Below are 18169 nucleotides of genomic sequence, written 5' to 3' on the forward strand. Positions count from 1 at the left end.
TTTAAAGCGTAGATACCCAATTCCTTCGTCTTTAACCGTTATCATCCCGCTTGACTTTCTTCCCTGGCCTCCACAGCCAGAAAGGCCTTTTATAAAACAAAAAAAGATGATCAATGGAGTATTTAACTAAATGTTCAGCTGTCAGAATGTGAAGATGGTTCCTGGCAGAATTCCCGAATATTGTTTAATAATACATTAAAGTGTATTTAACACTGAATCGAGTGTGCTGAAATTGACTGCATTGGTGAGCAGTTCACTTTAGAAACAGAAGCTGTGATTTATTGTTCTATTTAATACAAGCTGCATCATCAATATTTGCCAAACCCTTGACTTTCCCTCACATTAGCGGGAGCCAATTATTTATTGCCGCCAAGGAATTCGAAAGAAGCAAGAAATGGGTAGCATGAATTTGGCTCTGTGTTAACCTGATTTTGGGTTGTAGTTGACCTCAGGGCGGCGCTCTCGGCCCGTTGGAGCAATGGTGAATAGCTGGCCAGCTCTTTAGTTTTTCTCAGTTGTTTAACCATGCCGGTTAAAACAGTAGCCACATTCTCAAAGCAGTCGACACAACTGGCAAAAGACTTACACGTTATTGAAAACTCCTCATTCTCACTGCAAAATATACTCAGACAATCAAAACAGTAAATACTTGAGGCAAACGTGAATAATTCAATTAAAACAGAAGAGTCAATGATTTGGGATTGATTGCTGTCAGCTGGGGGCATTTGATTGTGTTTTGCTTGACCTGACACTTCGAATTGATTTTTGTGTCTTCTTTGTGTCTTCTGATGACTGCTATGTCTAGTTTTGCAAAAAAATCATTAGCAATTGACACTGGTGTACGTGTAATGAGAAATGGTTGACTGTTGCACTGTCTTGCTCATATGGAGTTTGGAATCGACAACATGCGCTGGTGGCTTGGTCAGAGGGTAACTGAGAAAAACTGTGATAGAGAAGGAAAATTCGAAAGCAGATGTTAAGGAATGGACATAAATGCAAAAAAAAAGATAGAAATGTTGCAAGGTCATTGTTCTGAAACATTAACTCTGTTCTCTCTTCACAGATGCTGCCCTTGATGTCAAGTATTTCCAGCATTTAATGTTATTAGTTCTACATAATTAAGTCTTGCACCAGATTCAAAGTTAACTGTTCCCATGCAGAAATTACTTTAGAGTGTTAAACGGTAAATGGCATTTTCACTATATAGGAGTCATGCAATCATCTTTTCCAACAAGATAGAGTTCACCCACCCACCCTTGACACCATTGCCAAGTTTCTCACCATCAGCGTCCAGGGGATTGCCATTGACTGGAAACTCAACTGGTCCAATCACAGAAGCATGGAGGCCAGGTCTCATGCGGTGAGTGACTTATCTCCTGACACCCTAAACTTTTTCACCCTACTAAGTGGGCAGCGAGTAGAGATGCTGCTTCGCAGCTCCAGGTTTCTGTCCTGACCTTCAGTAATGTCTGTGTGGAGTCTGCACGTTCCAGCTGTGGCTGTATTTGTTTCTCCCTGGTTTTCCAGTTTCCAGGGATGTGCCCGTTTGTGGGTTAATTGGCTGCTGTCGGGGAGTCGATAAGGACAGGAGGTGAAAAGTATGATTTGCGTAGACGGTTGTTTAATGGTCAGCATGGACACATTGGGCTTTCAGAGCATGTTTCCACACCGTATAACGATGAAGAATGTTATGGAATACTTTGCACGTGTGTGGATGAGTGCTTGACAGATGCAGTGCCTGCCATCTACAAAGTGCCTGGGCTACATCCATTGCCAAGAAACCCTAGGGGAGGTCAGCACAAGAGAACATCCCATCCTGCAGACCCCACTCCAAGTCACACACTATTCTGACTTGTAAATATATCATCCTCCCCAACTGTGTTATGACTCAAAAGTCCCTAGGTCATCAAAAGAGGGACTGTCAAACATATATTTTTCTGTGCATAAGAGATAAGAGCGTGGCTTTTACTGTCCTAGAACGATGGAGATAAAGACTACAATGCTGACAAGTAGAGTGGTTAAGCATTCCAGACCCAAGAACACAGAGTGACAAAAATAGAGAAAATGTAAGCAACTAATTCAAAGTCTGCTAACTGTGTATTTATTATCAGAGTGAGCTTACTTCTTTCGGAAAGTTGGTATCAGTTTCGAAAAGGTAATATGTATTGAAATATTTAGAACTAATTGAAACCTATGTGCTATCAAATGGCCGGATTAGCTTCTTGTACAACTGGGGATAAGAATGAATGTGCTTCAGTTCCCATTAGTTAACATTGTTCATTGGCTATCATGGTGATTAGTATAGAGTTTTAGGAGGCAGAACATTCCCAGGCAAAGGTCAGAATATCATGAGTTCTTGCGTTATACTCTTGAAGATTTATATCCGAGGAGTTTCATGAATTGAAAGTCCATGCGCTAACACCACAGTATTCATTGCCACGCGTGCCTGTTTTGAGAGTAAATTCCCTGCTTAATCTGAAGTGATTTTGCCGCAGGTAAGAAAGACAGTTTAAATCTATTCTACAAATCCTATTCGCTTCCTGCCTCAGCACATTAAGATGCAATAAATAGGGATGATAATGTCAAAACACTTGCATCAGACAATATGTAAACGTCCTGACTAGAAAATTCTGAAGAACATTGTAAATAGAAAATTGTAGCCCTCACCATCTTTCACTATGAAACAGACCTTGATAACTCAGTTTTAGTTTTCCCAATCAGTCCACATCATGTGAAAGGAAGACTGAAAACTCAAATTGGAGTATAATTCGTCTTCATTGGAAAAATCAAAATGCAGACTGGGTGACTGTAGAGTACCTTCATTCAGTCATGGGGGGACATCAGGTATTTACCTCCCATGTTACTCTGGCCTCTTGCACTGTTATAATGAGGCCCAAAGATGCATCTCATCTTCTGAATGGATATGTTTTAGCCTGCAGGACAACATCAAATTCAACACAGTCAGATAATGCACTTTCACTGTTTATAGTACAATTAGCTTGATCTGCTGTAAGGTCATTCACTCAGTTTTCTCTTCATGGACAGTGCCTGATCTGCTGGCCATTTGCTTTCTGGTCTCAGCAGCAGCTCTGATCTGCATTTCACACCTTCACACCTTTTACCATTTGTTTCTCAGTGCCTTTAATATGACTTTCTTTTTCCCTGACTGTGGCTTCCCTTTTACTATAGATGGCAGGATATTCAGGCATTTCTCCTCCATTTGCCACACTCTCAAACTCATCGCCTCCGAGTTAGAACAGGGATATGGTTACCCTCTTTCTTATCTTCCACTCCACCAGCCTCCATATTTAATGGGTTATCCTCTTCAACAGAATTCCAATCCTGCCCTTCCCTTTCAGCATTCCTAAGACTGTTACGTCTGTGACTACCTGCTCTGTTCTCCTACCTTCACCCACTGCACTCTTCTTGGTACCTTCCCATCTACTGCAGGAGTTGCAACACTGGCCATTTTACCTCCTTTTACTATCCAACGACCCAATCTTTACTTCCAGATGAAACAGTGATTCATTTGCACTTTTTCAATGTAGTGTATTCAGTCAGCATCCACCTCTAGATTGGGTGTAACTGAGATTCCAAGTACCCGTGATTTAAAATTTTTATCCAATTTCCACTCAGACTTCGCTGTCTTCAAACTGCTTCCTTGCTCTGATGATGCCCAATGTACCTCCAGGAAGAGCAGCTCCATTTACTATAAAGGTTGGTTGAAGCTCTTCAGACATAACATTGAACTCTACATCTACAGGTAACCTCTCCTTCCACCCCACCTCGCCCTTTCCTTCACAGATGTGGGTGTACTTTTGTTGTAATTTGTTTTCTTACTGGCTCCACAAGGGAAGTTTTTAAAGACAACTTTAGTCTGCATCCTATGACAGACACCACTCTGTCCTGTCCACCCCTTCCCCTCTCTGAAATTTAACACATTTGCTTTCTCACTTCATTTTCTAACAAAAAGTCCTTGACCAAAGACAACTCTCTTTTCTGTCTTCACTGATGTTGCTTGACCCTCGACAGAGTTCTTTGAGGAGGTGACCAGGCATATAGATGAGGGTAGTGCAGTGGATGTGATCTACATGGATTTTAGTAAGGCCTTTGACAAGGTTCCACATGGTAGGCTTATTCAGAAAGTCAGAAGGCATGGGATCCAGGGAAGTTTGGCCAGGTGGATTCAGAATTGGCTTGCCTGGAAAAAGCAAAGGGTGGTGGTGGAGGGAGTACATTCAGATTGGAGGATTGTGACTAGTGGTGTCCCACAAGGATCTGTTCTGGGACCTCTACTTTTCGTGATTTTTATTAACGACCTGGATGTGGGGGTAGAAGGGTGGGTTGGCAAGTTTGCAGATGACACAAAGGTTGGTGGTGTTGTAGATAGTGTAAAGGATTGTTGAAGATTGAAGAGAGACACTGATAGGATGCAGAAGTGGGCTGAGAAGTGGCAGATGGAGTTCAACCCGGAGAAGTGTGAGGTGGTACACTTTGGAAGGACAAACTCCAAGGCAGAGTACAAAGTAAATGGCAGGATACTTGGTAGTGTGGAGGAGCAGAGGGATCTGGGGGTACATGTCCACAGATTCCTGAAAGTTACCTCACAGGTGGATAGGGTAGTTAAGAAAGCTTATGGGGTGTTAGCTTTCATAAGTGGAGGGATAGAGTTTAAGAGTCGTGAGGTAATGATGCAGCTCTATAAAACTCTGGTTAGGCCACACTTGGAGTACTGTGTCCAGTTCTGGTCGCCTCACTATAGGAAGGATGTGGAAGCATTGGAAAGGGTACAGAGGAGATTTACCAGGATGCTGCCTGGTTTAGAGAGTATGGATTAGGGGAGCTAGGGCTTTACTCTTTGGAGAGAAGGAGGATAAGAGGAGACGTGATAGAAGTATACAAGATAATAAGAGGAATAGATAGAGTGGATAGCCAGCGCCTCTTCCCCAGGGCACCACTGCTCAATACAAGAAGACATGGCTTAAGGTAAGGAGTGGGAAGTTCAAGGGGGATATTAGAGGAAGGTTTTTTACTCAGAGAGTGGTTGGTATGTGGAATGCACTGCCTGAGTCAGTGGTGGAGGCAGATACACTAGTGAAGTTTAAGAGACTACTAGACAGGTATATGGAGGAATTTAAGGTGGGGGGTTATATAGGAGGCAGGGTTTGAGGGTTGGCACAACATTGTGGGCTGAAGGGCCTGTAATGTGCTGTACTATTCTATGTTCTATGTTCTTGACCCACTGAATGCATCTAGAATTCTTTGTTTTTGTGTAGAAATGAAATCCAGGGCTACCTCATCTATGATCAGTGAAATTTTGTTACTTCCAGTATGTGGTACTCTTTATGTATGATATGCATCAATTCCACCTGTAAATGAAAAGCAATGGTTCTTCCTGTATACAGGTGATTCTAGTTGAAATACAGTGCTTCCTTCACTATACAGTTGTTTCCAGGTGAAATCCTGTACCTTCTGTATACAGTACTGTTTATGGGGTTGAACCTTACTTTGGTACATGGTCCTACTTTTAGATATAATTCAGCATTTTTTTCTGTATACATCACTGTTTATGGATGATAACTAAAGCTTCCTTCTGTGTGTGGTATTGTGAGCAGTTTTGGACCCCATATCTAAGGAAGGATGTGCTGGCACTGGAGAGAGTCCAAAGGAATTTTATGAGAATGATCTCAGGAATGAAAGGGTTAATGTTTGAGGAGCATTTGATAGCTCTGGGCCTGTACTCACTGGAGTTTAGAAGACCTCATCGAAACCTATTAAATATTGATAGGCCTAGATAGAGTGGATGTGGAGGGGGTGTTTCCTATAGTGGGAGAGTCTAGGACCAGAGGGCACAGCCTCAGAATATAGGGATATCCCTTTAGAACAGAGATGAGGAGGAATTTCTTTAGCCAGGGGGTGGTAAATGTGTGGAATGCATTGCCACAGACGGCTGTGGAGGCCAAGTCATTGAGTATACTTAAAGCAGAGGTTGATAGGTTCTTGATTAGTCAGGGCTTCAAAGATTACAGGGAGAAGGCAGGAGAACAGGGTTGAGAGGGAAAATTTTCCCGCCGCTGTCCGTAAGGAGTTTGTACGTTCTCCCCGTGACCGCATGGGATTCCACCGGGTGCTCCAGTTTTCTCCCACTGTCCAAAGACCTGCCAGTTGGTAGGTTAATTGGTCATTGCAAATTGTCCTGTGATTGGGTTAAGGTTGAATTAGTAGGTTGCTGTGCAATATAGCTCGAAGTGCTGTATCTCACTAAATAAATAAATCAGCCATAGTCAAATGAAGGAGCAGTTTTGATGGGCCATATGGCCTAATTCTGCTTCCATGACTTATGGTTTTATAGACAAAAAATAATGTTGCCTTCTATTTCTAGATAAAATCCTTGTGCATCCTTCTGTATGCAGCACTGATTTTAAACAACAGTCAGAATAGCCAGTGTGTGACACCTTTGGTTCTAGTTTACTTTCCATTTTTCTATTTTCTATTTATGATTTATAATTTAAATTTTTAATATTTACTATCGATTTGTACTCCAGGGAGCCGGAAGTGCAGAATCAAATATCGCTGTGATGATTGTACGTTCTAGTATCCATTGTTTGGCGACAATAAAGTATAAAGTATAGATACCCTAACCAGGGACCATTATTCTTGCATCTACCATGTCAAGCTCCTTAAGAATTAAGCATGTCACCTCTTATTATGTTAGATTCTGGGAAGTTTTCACCCAGTCTAATTAGTTCCCTCTCATTGCGCGATCCCCCTCCCACACTCTCCCAACCCCCCACGCACAATTCTAGGAATGCATCTGGTGAACCTTGATTTCACTCCAAGTATCTCTTTCAAAACCTTGGAATAGAGGTCATCAGGTCCTGAGGATTCACTGGCCATTAATCTTGCTAACTTCTCCAGTGCTCTTTAATAGAAGATATTGACCTACAGGTTCTTCCTCTCTCTAGACGTTGTTCTCCAAATTTTCCAGGAAGTTCTTTTGTGCCTCTGTCATGAAGAGAGGCACAAAATGTTTGCTCTGTTTCTTTACCATTTCTTATTCTACAATATGATTTCTCCTGTCTCAGAATGTAAGGGATTCTCATTAATATTTGCTAACCTTTTATAATATTTCTTGATGTCTGGTTTTTGCTAATTACTCTCATATTTTGCTTTCTCTTTCTTTATTAATTTCTTGGCCATCATTTGCTGAATTTTGTTGTATTCCCAGTCCTTATGTTTACTGCTCTTTTTGACATTATAAGACTTTTCCTAAATCTAAAACCATCTTTAATTTCTCTTGTTAACTATGTTTGGACTGTTTTCCTGTTTTTTGTGCCTTAAGGGGAGATATATTTGTTGTAGACCATGTATTATTTTTTAAACTTAAGCCACTGATTGTCTACTGTCGCACTTTTTAATATAACATCCCAATTCATCATCACTACCTCAGGTCTCATGGTTTCATATTGAACCAAATCCCTTTTGTTCTTAATGCACAATATTTTCATATTATGATTGTAGTTCCCTCGAGGTCCCTAAACCAACATAAATAATTAACTCTCATTATTCATTCCAAACCCATGTTAGATTATACTCACTTATTTCTATTTTGTCAGTAACTCACCTATTTTGTCTCAAAGGCTGTATTCATTCAGGTAAAGAACCTTCAGTTTGTCTTTTTATCTTTCTTCCTACTCTGACTCTGATAAACTCCTATGTTTGCAAGTTCTATTCATTCTTGGCAGACTGGTTATCATTACCCATTTCACTATCTCGTGTTATCACCTTGACATTTCTCTTTCATTTTCCTAACTCACTCCAACCTGAAACAGCTCAACCCCGCCCCCCCCCCATCCAAGACACACACATGCACTTTTGGCTTAAAAGCCTTATCAATATCCCCAGTTATTTGATTCATTAGGTCACTAGTCCCAGCACAATCCAAGTGACTGCAATCTCAACAGAACAGCTCCTTTTTACTTCAGGACTTGTGCAAGTGCCTCATGAATTGAAACCCTTTCTTCAGTTCTCTTATTTTGTTGACTCAATGCCAATTTGCTTGTGTTCCCATGTAGTAGACCAACATTTATTACTTCTGTGGCTCTGCTTTATTTGTTTTGGACCCTACTTGTTCATATTCCATCAGCAGAAATACCTTCTTAATCCTATCACATGTTATTGGTTCCCATGTGGACTCAGGCCATAGGATTTTTCCCCTTCCCAAGTTCCTCTCCAGCCTCAAGAAGACAACCTCATCCCTGGCACTGGGCTGCAATACACCCTTTGGATCTCACACTTATGATGCAGAGAATGTTACCTAATGTACTGCCTACAATCTCTCTTAAATTTATTTGCATTCTCATAATCTGAATGCATCCCAAACCACAGTACTGTGGTCAGTATCCTCCTTCAGTACTGCCTCGTACTCGCGTCACTCTTAGTCACACACACACACACACACACACACACACACACACACACACACACACACACACACACACACACACACACACACACACACACGTTCCTCCTGACTGAACAAAGAAAATTGTGAAGGTACAAAGCATGAGTTGGCTCTGCTCACTGCTCCATGGACAGAAGTACCAGGTAACCTTGCCCTCCCTGATCCATCACAGTGTCTGAATCTTGGGCTCCAGTGCATCAACTCTGAGCCAAAGTTCCTCACGCTCTTGCAAACACTGGCTGCAGTTGTGCTCACCATGAATCTCAATTATTTCCATTAGCTTCCACAAACAGTACATCATCTGTCCAGCCAGACCCATCTAATTCTATCTATCTGTTTACTCATTTGTGAAGTCATCAATCAGCTATTTATGGTTTCTCTGATTAAGTCTAGTTTCAACTTATCAGTTTTAGTTAAGCACATGCAACAATGCTTTATAATTCCCAGTAAACCACTTTTAAATGAAGAAAGAACATAGCAACAAAACCAGCCTCCCATCATGTTAATACACTAATAAAAACTAAATAGGTTTTTTATCCCTAGTGTGCTTTAAGTAAAAACTTAACCTTTCTACTACCTCGCCAAAGTCTTTTATTCTCTGAAGTCCATATCCTTTGGCACTGCACTCATCGGACACTGCGCCCTGTGTTATAAACCGCTGCCCTGAGCCAAATCCACGTATTTATACTCCCGGGCTCCACAAATTCTGAGCCAGTCGACGATAACTTCAGTTAACCTGTACAGTACTCGCTAGTTGTCTAATTAACTGGGAGCCTGGCAAGCAACTTGCTTCGACTTATTTGCCACTGCAAATGAAAACTACAAGAATAGCACATTCAAGATTCATCACATATATATTTAAAAAGTGATTTTATAACTGTACAATTATAATTGTGAGGCTTCTTGAATATTGTCAGCCATCAGGAATGAATTGTTTAGAGGCAACACTCACATGAAATCGTTGAGGACAATATCTTATCTGACAACTAATTTAGAACATTCTTTTGCAAGATGAGTTAATCGTTTATAGACAAGCATTTCAGCAAGACCTTTTGAAGGCATATTAGCGAATTATTGTTTTATCTGCAACAATGAATAGCATAAGCTACTTTCTCAGTGACGCTCCTGACTCCAGAGCAACGATTTTTCATGCACCTTGCTTTCGTCGCACCGTTAGTTGACCTCGCTGTGTGACGTGTAATTAAAGAAAATCCCCATCTTGCAGCTGATTGTCAGCATTTCCTAGTACAGGGAATAAAGATTATTTATTAAGATATTTTCATTTATGACTTGAGACAGAATGTGCGTAAAATTAAGGAAACATTTATGTGACTTTATACTCAAAACTTCCCTCGCTGTGTACACTGCGTATTGAACTACCAGGACCTTTAAATGTAGATTTAAGTAAAATAACTGATAAATAACAAAACATTGTGGGAAGTGGAGCATTTTCACGTCGGTGACAAGATAGCTGGCGCATTGTAATACTGCCTAGATCGGGAATTTATGCCCCGTGAGTAAAGGTACTTTCATCATGTTTACGTACCTGATCCGATGTTGAAAATATATTTTGGTAATGTATTAATTATTTCTGTCATCAGTGGGCAACCTCGCCATGGGCAGGCTATTCTGTTGAATTTTCAATGGAAATTCGTCTTGTGTTGCGCAAATGTGGTTTGTGATATGATTTGCACTTGCTCACCTTCAATTACTATTTGACTGGTTAGTTCTGGCTTCATTACACATTGAGACTGAGAGGCACAAAGTTACTTTCTCGTAAATTTCGTTTGTTATCACACTTCCTGCTAAGCATTCGTTCTTACCATCAGTGTCCTTACATATATCCTGGATTTTGTCCTCCCAACCTGCACGGGAGCCATTGACAGATAGGGTTTGTTTACGATTAAAACAAGCGAGAGAGTTTGGGGAGATGATGTTACAGCCAACAAGCAGGACCCTTTCCCCTGTTTAACGATTGTGCTTTGTACTTTGTGCGTGGATGCATGGATGGAATTGAACTGGAATAAGGAATTTCAGATTATTGCTTGGGAAAGGTGCGCCGCCAAGCCGGATTTTGCAATCGTTCTTTACTTTCGGGTTGTCGCTGAATCTCTTTTTCGGCAATTTATTTATCAACAGCAACCTGAAAGGGCTCGACAGTTTCCCTCGGCTCAATCATGCAAATAAACGGATTACCATGCAATCCATTTAGGGACCCCTTTGTAATGCCTCGGCCTTTAAAGATCCAGGGCTCAATTTTGTTTTAAAACGGTCTTAAATATGAGTGGAATTAAACTCAGATGTGAAAATGCATAACTCGTGAAATTAAATTTGAATTTACATTTTTAGTTGAATGTGTTGTTTTCACTTTATAAAGCGAGTATATCCATTTAAGAAAACTAGTTCGCATTCGACTTAACAATCTTTCACTTATCCCATGGTTAAGTGCAATCAAATGGAAAGAGAAAATATGCTTGGTATATTGTGTATACTGGGTGAGCATTGTATTTACTGTTTAAAGACATATGTGGAAGCTAAATACGTTATATGTAAACGAAATATATACACGTGTATGTATCTTATGTGTTGGGATAGAAAGGCTTTGTCTGTAACTGATTTTCTGATCTGTTGATTTTTACCCATGTATGTTAGTCAATTCTTGCTATTTGTGTAGACGTATGTGTATATCTATTTTTGACAAGTCTTGTGTTCCACTAATATAACGTAAAGTGAAGAGGAGGGGCTGGTATTAATTTTCAGTCTTTGCTGTCTTCATTATTTTTATCTCACTCTCAATCGACAAAGTTTACTTGAAATGGGGATGCGAAAAGGGGAAATGTAAATTATCCTTGGATCAAACGCACACTGGTACGCCTATATCTACAGTACTGTGCAAAAGTCATAGGCACATATACATAGTTGGGGTGCCTAAGACTTTTGCACAGTACTGTATTTGTCAATGTGGAGAAGAGGGTGAGTTTGTAAATCTGGCGGGATGTTGGGAATGGCGAGGGTGGAGCGCCACGGGAGGGGTGTGGGACAGGTGGCAGAGAAGGAGTGCCAGGGACGGGGAGTGGTACGGGTGCAGACACACCCAGCCCCGAGGCACAAGGCAAGGTCATTTGATTCCATACAATTGCTTTATTGATCATTACAGCATGTCTCTCTGGTGCTTCCCGCTCTCTCCCCTCTCGCTTCCCCTTTTCCCAACCATGATTCCCCTCTCCCTGCCCTCTTCAGTCTACAATAGCGACACAGATCAGAATCAAGTCTATCATCACTCACATGTGTCATGAAATTTGTTTTTTTTTGTGACAGCAGTACAGTGCAATACATAAAATTACTACGGTACTGTACAAAAGCCTTAGGCTCCCGAGCTATATACAGTGCCTAAGACTGTTCCATATGTATTTTCATGATGTGAGTTATTCTACGGTGCCTACTCCACATCCTTCCTTCAACATACCGAACCGTCTCCTCACAGTCAGTATCTCACTCAATCTCATCACTGTAGTCTATCAATATCAAGTTCAATACTCTGCCCGTCCTCCGCATAGACATAAGCTATTCAGCCCGCTCAGTACACTGGTGCTCAACCGGACCCTCCTTCACCCTACTGCTATATCACTCATCATCTCCATTCCCTTCAACTTCTTGCTAACTTCCTCTTAGGCGTATCTTTACCACTCTCTGTGATAACAAGCTCTGTATTCTCATTACTCTCTGGACAGGGTACTCGGTATCGCCCATTGGCTTTCCTGGTAGCTGTCTTCTAACCATGGTCTTCCGTTGAGATCGCCTTCAGAGTGAGTTTTCTCGATATCTCTCCACTCTATCAGAGCTTAGAACATTTTAGAGGCTTCCCATCAGCTTCTATATGAATTGTTTTATTTTTGAAAAGTACATACGTATGTGTTCTACTGTGTGTGCAACATATACGTATAAATAATGTGAGTATGCAATGCTTGTATTGTGTATGTTTGTATTCGTGTATAACGTGTGTGAAATGTGTGTATATTGTGTGCATAGTGAATGTAACATGCGTATATGAGTAAATGTGTATAAAATGTGAGCGAAATGTGCGCAATGTCTGCGTGTGCATGTGTTTAGTGTGCGATCTTTACGGGTATAAGATGTATTTCTAATGGCTGCATATATAACACATGTGTATCATCTATGTGAATAGTATATGTGTGCGGGTGGGGGAGGGTTAGAGGTGCCAGATCTCTAGCAGGCACCTCTATCTCCCAGTCTTGATCCTCTTCCCCCGGTATCGAAACCCTTGCCCCGCGTCAGACTTTTCCAGTAAACGCCTTTCTGGAATCCAAGCCTCGACGCGGTTACCTCTAATCTTCATTGTCTCCGTTTCATGGGCCACTCGCGGTCCAAGCATACCAACTGGTGATTGGACCCCTTTATTAGTTCTGGTCGACAGCCCGAGAGGATGGGGCTGAACAAGTACCGGGGAGCTTTTGTGACCCGGACCTGACCTTCGTCTGTCCTATACACAGAACGGGGGAGTGGGAGGGGGGCGTGGAGATAGACATTGAGTGAGGGAAGGAGAGAGAGAGGGGAGGAGAGGCAGACAGAGATAACCAAAGAGAGAGGGCAAGTGAGATAGAGAAAGACACAGAAAGGCTGATTGAGAAAGACAAAGAGAAATAGGAGAGAGAGAAGCGGAGAAAGGAGAGAAGGTAAGAGAGGAGAGAGAGGGAGAGAGCGACGTAGGGGAGAGAGGGGAGGAGAGGGGGAGAGAGGGAGAGAAAAAAGAGAACGAGCGAGAGAAAGGGAAAAGGAGGGCGAGAAACAGATAGACAGAGAAAGTGAAACAGGGAGAGGAGAGAGAGGGAGAGAGAGAGAGAGGGAGGGAGGGAGAAAGAAGGGGGGGGAGAGAATAAATCCCACCTCCCACTGCCGGAGACGGGCCCACGAGTGATCAGAGCGGAACGACAGCTATGTGTTTGTGTGTCTGTCTCTGCGTGTGTGTCTGTGTGTGTGTTCGAGAGAAAGAGAGAGAGCGAGTTGGGAAATAGGAGAGACGAGAGAGGGAGAAGGTTGGAGGCCCTAGTTTCTGGATTCAGTGTTAGACGGAGAGTGCGTGGAGATGGTGCCTTTTGCGGGAGCTCAGCTGGGATTTTTCTTCTTTCTTTTATGTCCAGCGAATATCATCAGTCTTTGGTGGTAAGTCGGTTAGCGTTACTTTGTGATATTTCGGTCGCCTCATTACTGGATGAAAAGGGAATGTTTGGGTGATAGTGGGGTGGGGGTGAGGGGTTGATATTTGATCTCTGTGGGTGGAAAATTGTGGAAAAGATTTCTTGAGCGAGTGAGACGGGAACACGCCAGGTAGAGGGATACAGTGCGTGGGATCACTGTGCTGACAATCCTTCCCCGGTATCTATACAAAAGGCACCTGCAGCTGGGATTATCCCAGAGTTACCTTGAACGGACTCAGACAAAACTCAATCAAAGAAACCACTCACGAAAATGCCCCTAACCACCTTTAATAGGATTTGGAGCTCTAGGCTGTTTTTACATTGGCTGCAGCATCACATCTGAGCGTATCTCCCGTTTCAAATAAGACTTTACTGTAATGTTATTTCAGTTCAGTAGTATTGGGTCCACTCGCCGTTCAGTCTGACTGTACCGAAAGCCCTGCTAGACTGGTCTGAGGGACTGAAGCCAGAAGGGGACAAGGTGTTGCTGGGGGTTTACTGGAATGAAGTAACATTTCTTCGTGGCCGCTGGGCTTTTGCTTTAAATATCGCGTTGCAGGGCCGTGGGGAGCCCACTGGTAATGGACCCCAACAGCATCTGCAGGAAAACAAAGCGCTTGGCTGGCAAGCAAGCCGAGCTGTGTCAAACCGAACCAGAGATCGTGGGCGAGGTGGCGAAGGGAGTCCGGCACGGGATGAGGGAGTGTCAGTACCAGTTCCGATTCCGCAGATGGAACTGCACTATCCACAAATACTTCGGGAAACTTCTTCAACAAGGTAGAGACTCGGAGCTGTGTGTGTGTGTATGAGTGTGTGTGTGTATTGGGGTAGTGGTGCTGGCGATTCCATTCTCTTTCTCCAAGCGTTACTCGAACGAATGTATTTTAAAACGAGTTAAAGTATTTGAAGTTCATCGTGGGTTTGAAGATAGGACAGGAGATACTAACAGTTTGTATGAGCCGAGACTAGGGTCGCAGGCGAGAAGTGATCAGAATGTCAAGCCCCAAGGAAAGAAGTAGGGGTCACGCCTGTGAGTGTTACCTGGAGGCGCCGAAACAAGTGTGAGGGCACCCAGCAACAGTGAGGGGGGAAATTCCGGGGCCACGGGATGCTAACAAGCCAGGGGTGGAAGGGACAGACCGAGAGAGGGAGAGGGAGGGAGGGAGGGAGAGAGAGAGAGAGAGACAGTGGGGGGGGGGAGACAGTGAGAGAGGGGGGAGAGAGGAAGGGGGGCAGACTGTCACACAGGTAGATCAGTAGGTGGAACCCTGAACTAAATAAGAAATTAGCCCAGACTGGCCGAAAGATCGAGCAACAGACGGACCGAGACGGACAGACGGACATATCAAGGAAGGCTTGGGAGCCGTATGGCGAGAGGAGGATATTCTTTTTTTTTTAGCTCTGATATGCCTTTCACGCGCTCTTTATTTTATAAACAAGAAACCGATAGTATTTAGATGTCTAGGTGTGATTTACAACATAGGATGAAAAGGTTTGGATTTTATCGCTTCAAAAAATCATCCCCAGACACTTTACGGCCAATGAAAAATGATGTAAGGGAGAAAACACTGGAACCGGTTTACGTACAACACCAATGAAAAGATTAGTAGAATTAGTGGGACTAGTCCTGAGGGTTCTTTCATGTCCACATTAGATAGTGCCTTAGCTTAAAGTCTCGTCGAAAACACTGCTCTCCGAACTTGGAGCGAGCTTTGAACCCAAGGCTATCCGACCAAGAAATAGAGTACGGTCAATTGTACCCAGGCCGGCTCACAATCCATTCTTGTGCTTCAGCTAATGACTTATCAACACCAAGCTTGTATTGCTATTGATGGTCAGATGTTTTTTACTTCTACTGCAACGAGTTAAACCGGAATAATTTTTCCATTAATTTAACTATATTACAAACAAATAATTTAGTTTGAACAGCGAAAAAAAAGACATGACGAAAATTTAGGAAAAATCTTTAGCATTTCCTACGCTGCAATGGGGATAAATAGGTGCGTCCTCGGAAACAAGGTGGTGGCAAGAATTGAGATGTTTCTTTACAGGGAGTGTGGTTAGAATACAAACTCGTTACCACAGTGGGTTTAAGGGGAAGCGAGATGAAATTATAGAAGGAGATGGTGAGGAGTTTATGGTTTGGGGTGGGGGATGGGGGATTTGGGTGCAGTATATAAGCTGATCATTTGGGCTGAATCGTATGTCTATATGTAGAATATGAAATGTAACTTTATGCGTGTGAAAATAATTAGGTGCACAACATAATTAAGTAAACGATGTCACGTGCGTTAACCAGCTTTAACACCGTTTCGCAATACTGACCTATTATCCCCGTGCTTCCCATTTTTGGCAGACATCAGGGAGACGGCCTTCGTTTACTCTATCACCTCCGCTGGTGTCGTGTACGCGGTGACTCAGGCGTGCAGCATGGGAGAGCTGCTTCAGTGCGGCTGTGAGAACGACCTGAGCCGGGCTGCAATGGCTCCAGCTCTCGGACCGGCCAGGGACGCGAACCCTTGGCAATGGAGCGGATGTGGAGACAACGTGGAGTTCGGCTACGCTAAGTCCAAACAGTTCATGGACGCTAGGAAGAGAAAAGGTCAAAGTGACATCAAGTCCTTGATAGACCTGCATAATAACGAGGCAGGCCGGCTGGTAGGTTGAGGTCTAGAATTGTCTGTAATCTTCTGCATTTGTTTAAAATTAGATTCTCATCACCGCTACCAGTGCGGCAGTTGGATACTTCGTGGGGCCGTTCGCCGTTCGGATATCTAATGCTAACAACCACAGTTCTGAAGGCAGGTCATCACAAATTAATTGTTTGAAAACTCTCTCTCACACACAGACACACACTCGGTAGATACAGCATTCTAACTTCCGCCAATATTGATCCTTACTGTTGTATCCGCATTTTTTCCCCTTTTGGCTAGCTGGTTACTGATTTGGTTAAATGGTATCTACACCCCCTTCATATTCACATTTAGTTTCTGGCATTTACTGAGTGGTAAGATGCTAAAGTTTATTTTAGCAGTTACCGTTCTATAACTATGGGGTACAGTGGTTAAGGTACTGTACAAGCAATTCAGAGATAAAAACAGAAAATGTTTACTTACTCAGCAACAACTGTGAGGAGAGAAAGAAGGGTTCGATTGAAGGTTTTCAGCTGAACAAGGTAAAGGTGGGAAACGAACGTTTTGTTTTTTTTTGCAGAGAGAGGAGTGGGGTGTAGAGAGAAGAAGGAAATGGCCATGGTAGCATGGAGACCAAGAGAGAATGAATGTCACAAATGGAGCTGGCTGAGAGAGCTAAAGGTTTATCTGACTGGGGGAGATGAGGATGAGAACAGGGGAGAGCCAGAAAAATGCTGAGCAGTGAGATACAATCCTCAGCAACTGTGGGAAATCTGAAACAAAAGAGACTACTCAGCAGGTCAGGCAGCATCTGTGGAGAGAGAAAAGCACAGAGTTAACAGGTGACCTGCTGAGTGTTATTGGTGTTTTCAATGTTTATTTCAGAATTCTAGCATCTGCAGATTTTTTTTTATTTTTAGTAATCCTGAAGCCTGACATAATGACTTAAAGGCATGAGTTCAAATATTATAGTATCTGAGGAATTCAGCCAATTCAATAATCTGGAATCAGGATAAAATGGAATAAGACCCATCTATAATGGTGACCAGGAAATGAGATTGTTGATCACTGAAAGAAATCTAATAAAGCTTGCCTTAATTTGGCCAACTCCAGACATATGTCAATGTTTCTGACTTGAGAGGCAAGCAGGAATGAGCATAAATGTTGGGCTAGCCAATTACACCCACATCATGTGAAAAAAATGCATGAAAAAACTGAGCTTCTCTCAAGCTTTTAGATTCTATATAGCCCCTTTGCCAGAAAGAAGTGTATTATTGTGAATGGCAAAGTGCCTTGTCTTTTGCCCTCAAAGGACCATAGCGCCTTGCATAACACAAGGAAACTCCCCTGCCTGTCATGTCTGGATATCTCCATGCTTAACTAAAATTCAAGCCAAGTTCCAATACAGTATTGTTCTCTCTCCCATAGCTTTGTACCATTTTTTTTGCTTTAGGTACAAATCTAACTTCCTCTCAAAGATATAATTATCTTTGCATCAAATAGCCTCTGTGGCAAAACATTTCATGTTGTGACTCTGTGTAAGTTTCTCCATTATTAATAATCCTAAATTAATTAGTCACTGACTCTTTCAACATGTGACCTGCCTCCCATTGTTTACCCTATCAAAAACTCTCAATCTTAAAAACATCTATTAAAATGGTCTCTGCTTTGAGCAATTTACAGTAATCCCACCCAGCAATTTTACAAAATAGTTTCTCTTCTGACAGCGTGACCTGTTTAATTCCCAAGGGTTTATGAGAATTGCAACATGTTTATCTCAATGTACACTGCAGTATAGACAGTGGCTGCGTTTATATGTAATTTTATATTAGTAGCCAGAGCTTGAAATTCATGTA

General features: G+C 42.4%; 1 protein-coding gene across 2 annotated transcripts in view; it reads left to right on the forward strand.

Moving 5' to 3' along the window:
* The window catches only part of LOC140191368 (protein Wnt-6-like), a 30801-nt gene that overhangs the window by 3713 nt on the left and 8919 nt on the right, over positions 1-18169 (forward strand). Inside the window, exons 1-4 of one of the 2 annotated variants that reach the window (XM_072248717.1) lie at positions 3697-3717; positions 12196-12270; positions 14240-14457; positions 16037-16338. In XM_072248717.1, coding sequence (XP_072104818.1) covers positions 14262-14457; positions 16037-16338 — 498 coding nt within the window. In that variant the 5' untranslated portion in view covers positions 3697-3717; positions 12196-12270; positions 14240-14261. Of the gene's footprint in view, positions 1-1063; positions 1361-3696; positions 3718-12195; positions 12271-14239; positions 14458-16036; positions 16339-18169 lie in introns of those variants that run through there. The other variant, XM_072248718.1, reaches the window with a different exon arrangement.

Source organism: Mobula birostris, chromosome X (assembly GCF_030028105.1).
Source record: "Mobula birostris isolate sMobBir1 chromosome X, sMobBir1.hap1, whole genome shotgun sequence".
Lineage (NCBI taxonomy): Eukaryota > Metazoa > Chordata > Chondrichthyes > Myliobatiformes > Myliobatidae > Mobula > Mobula birostris.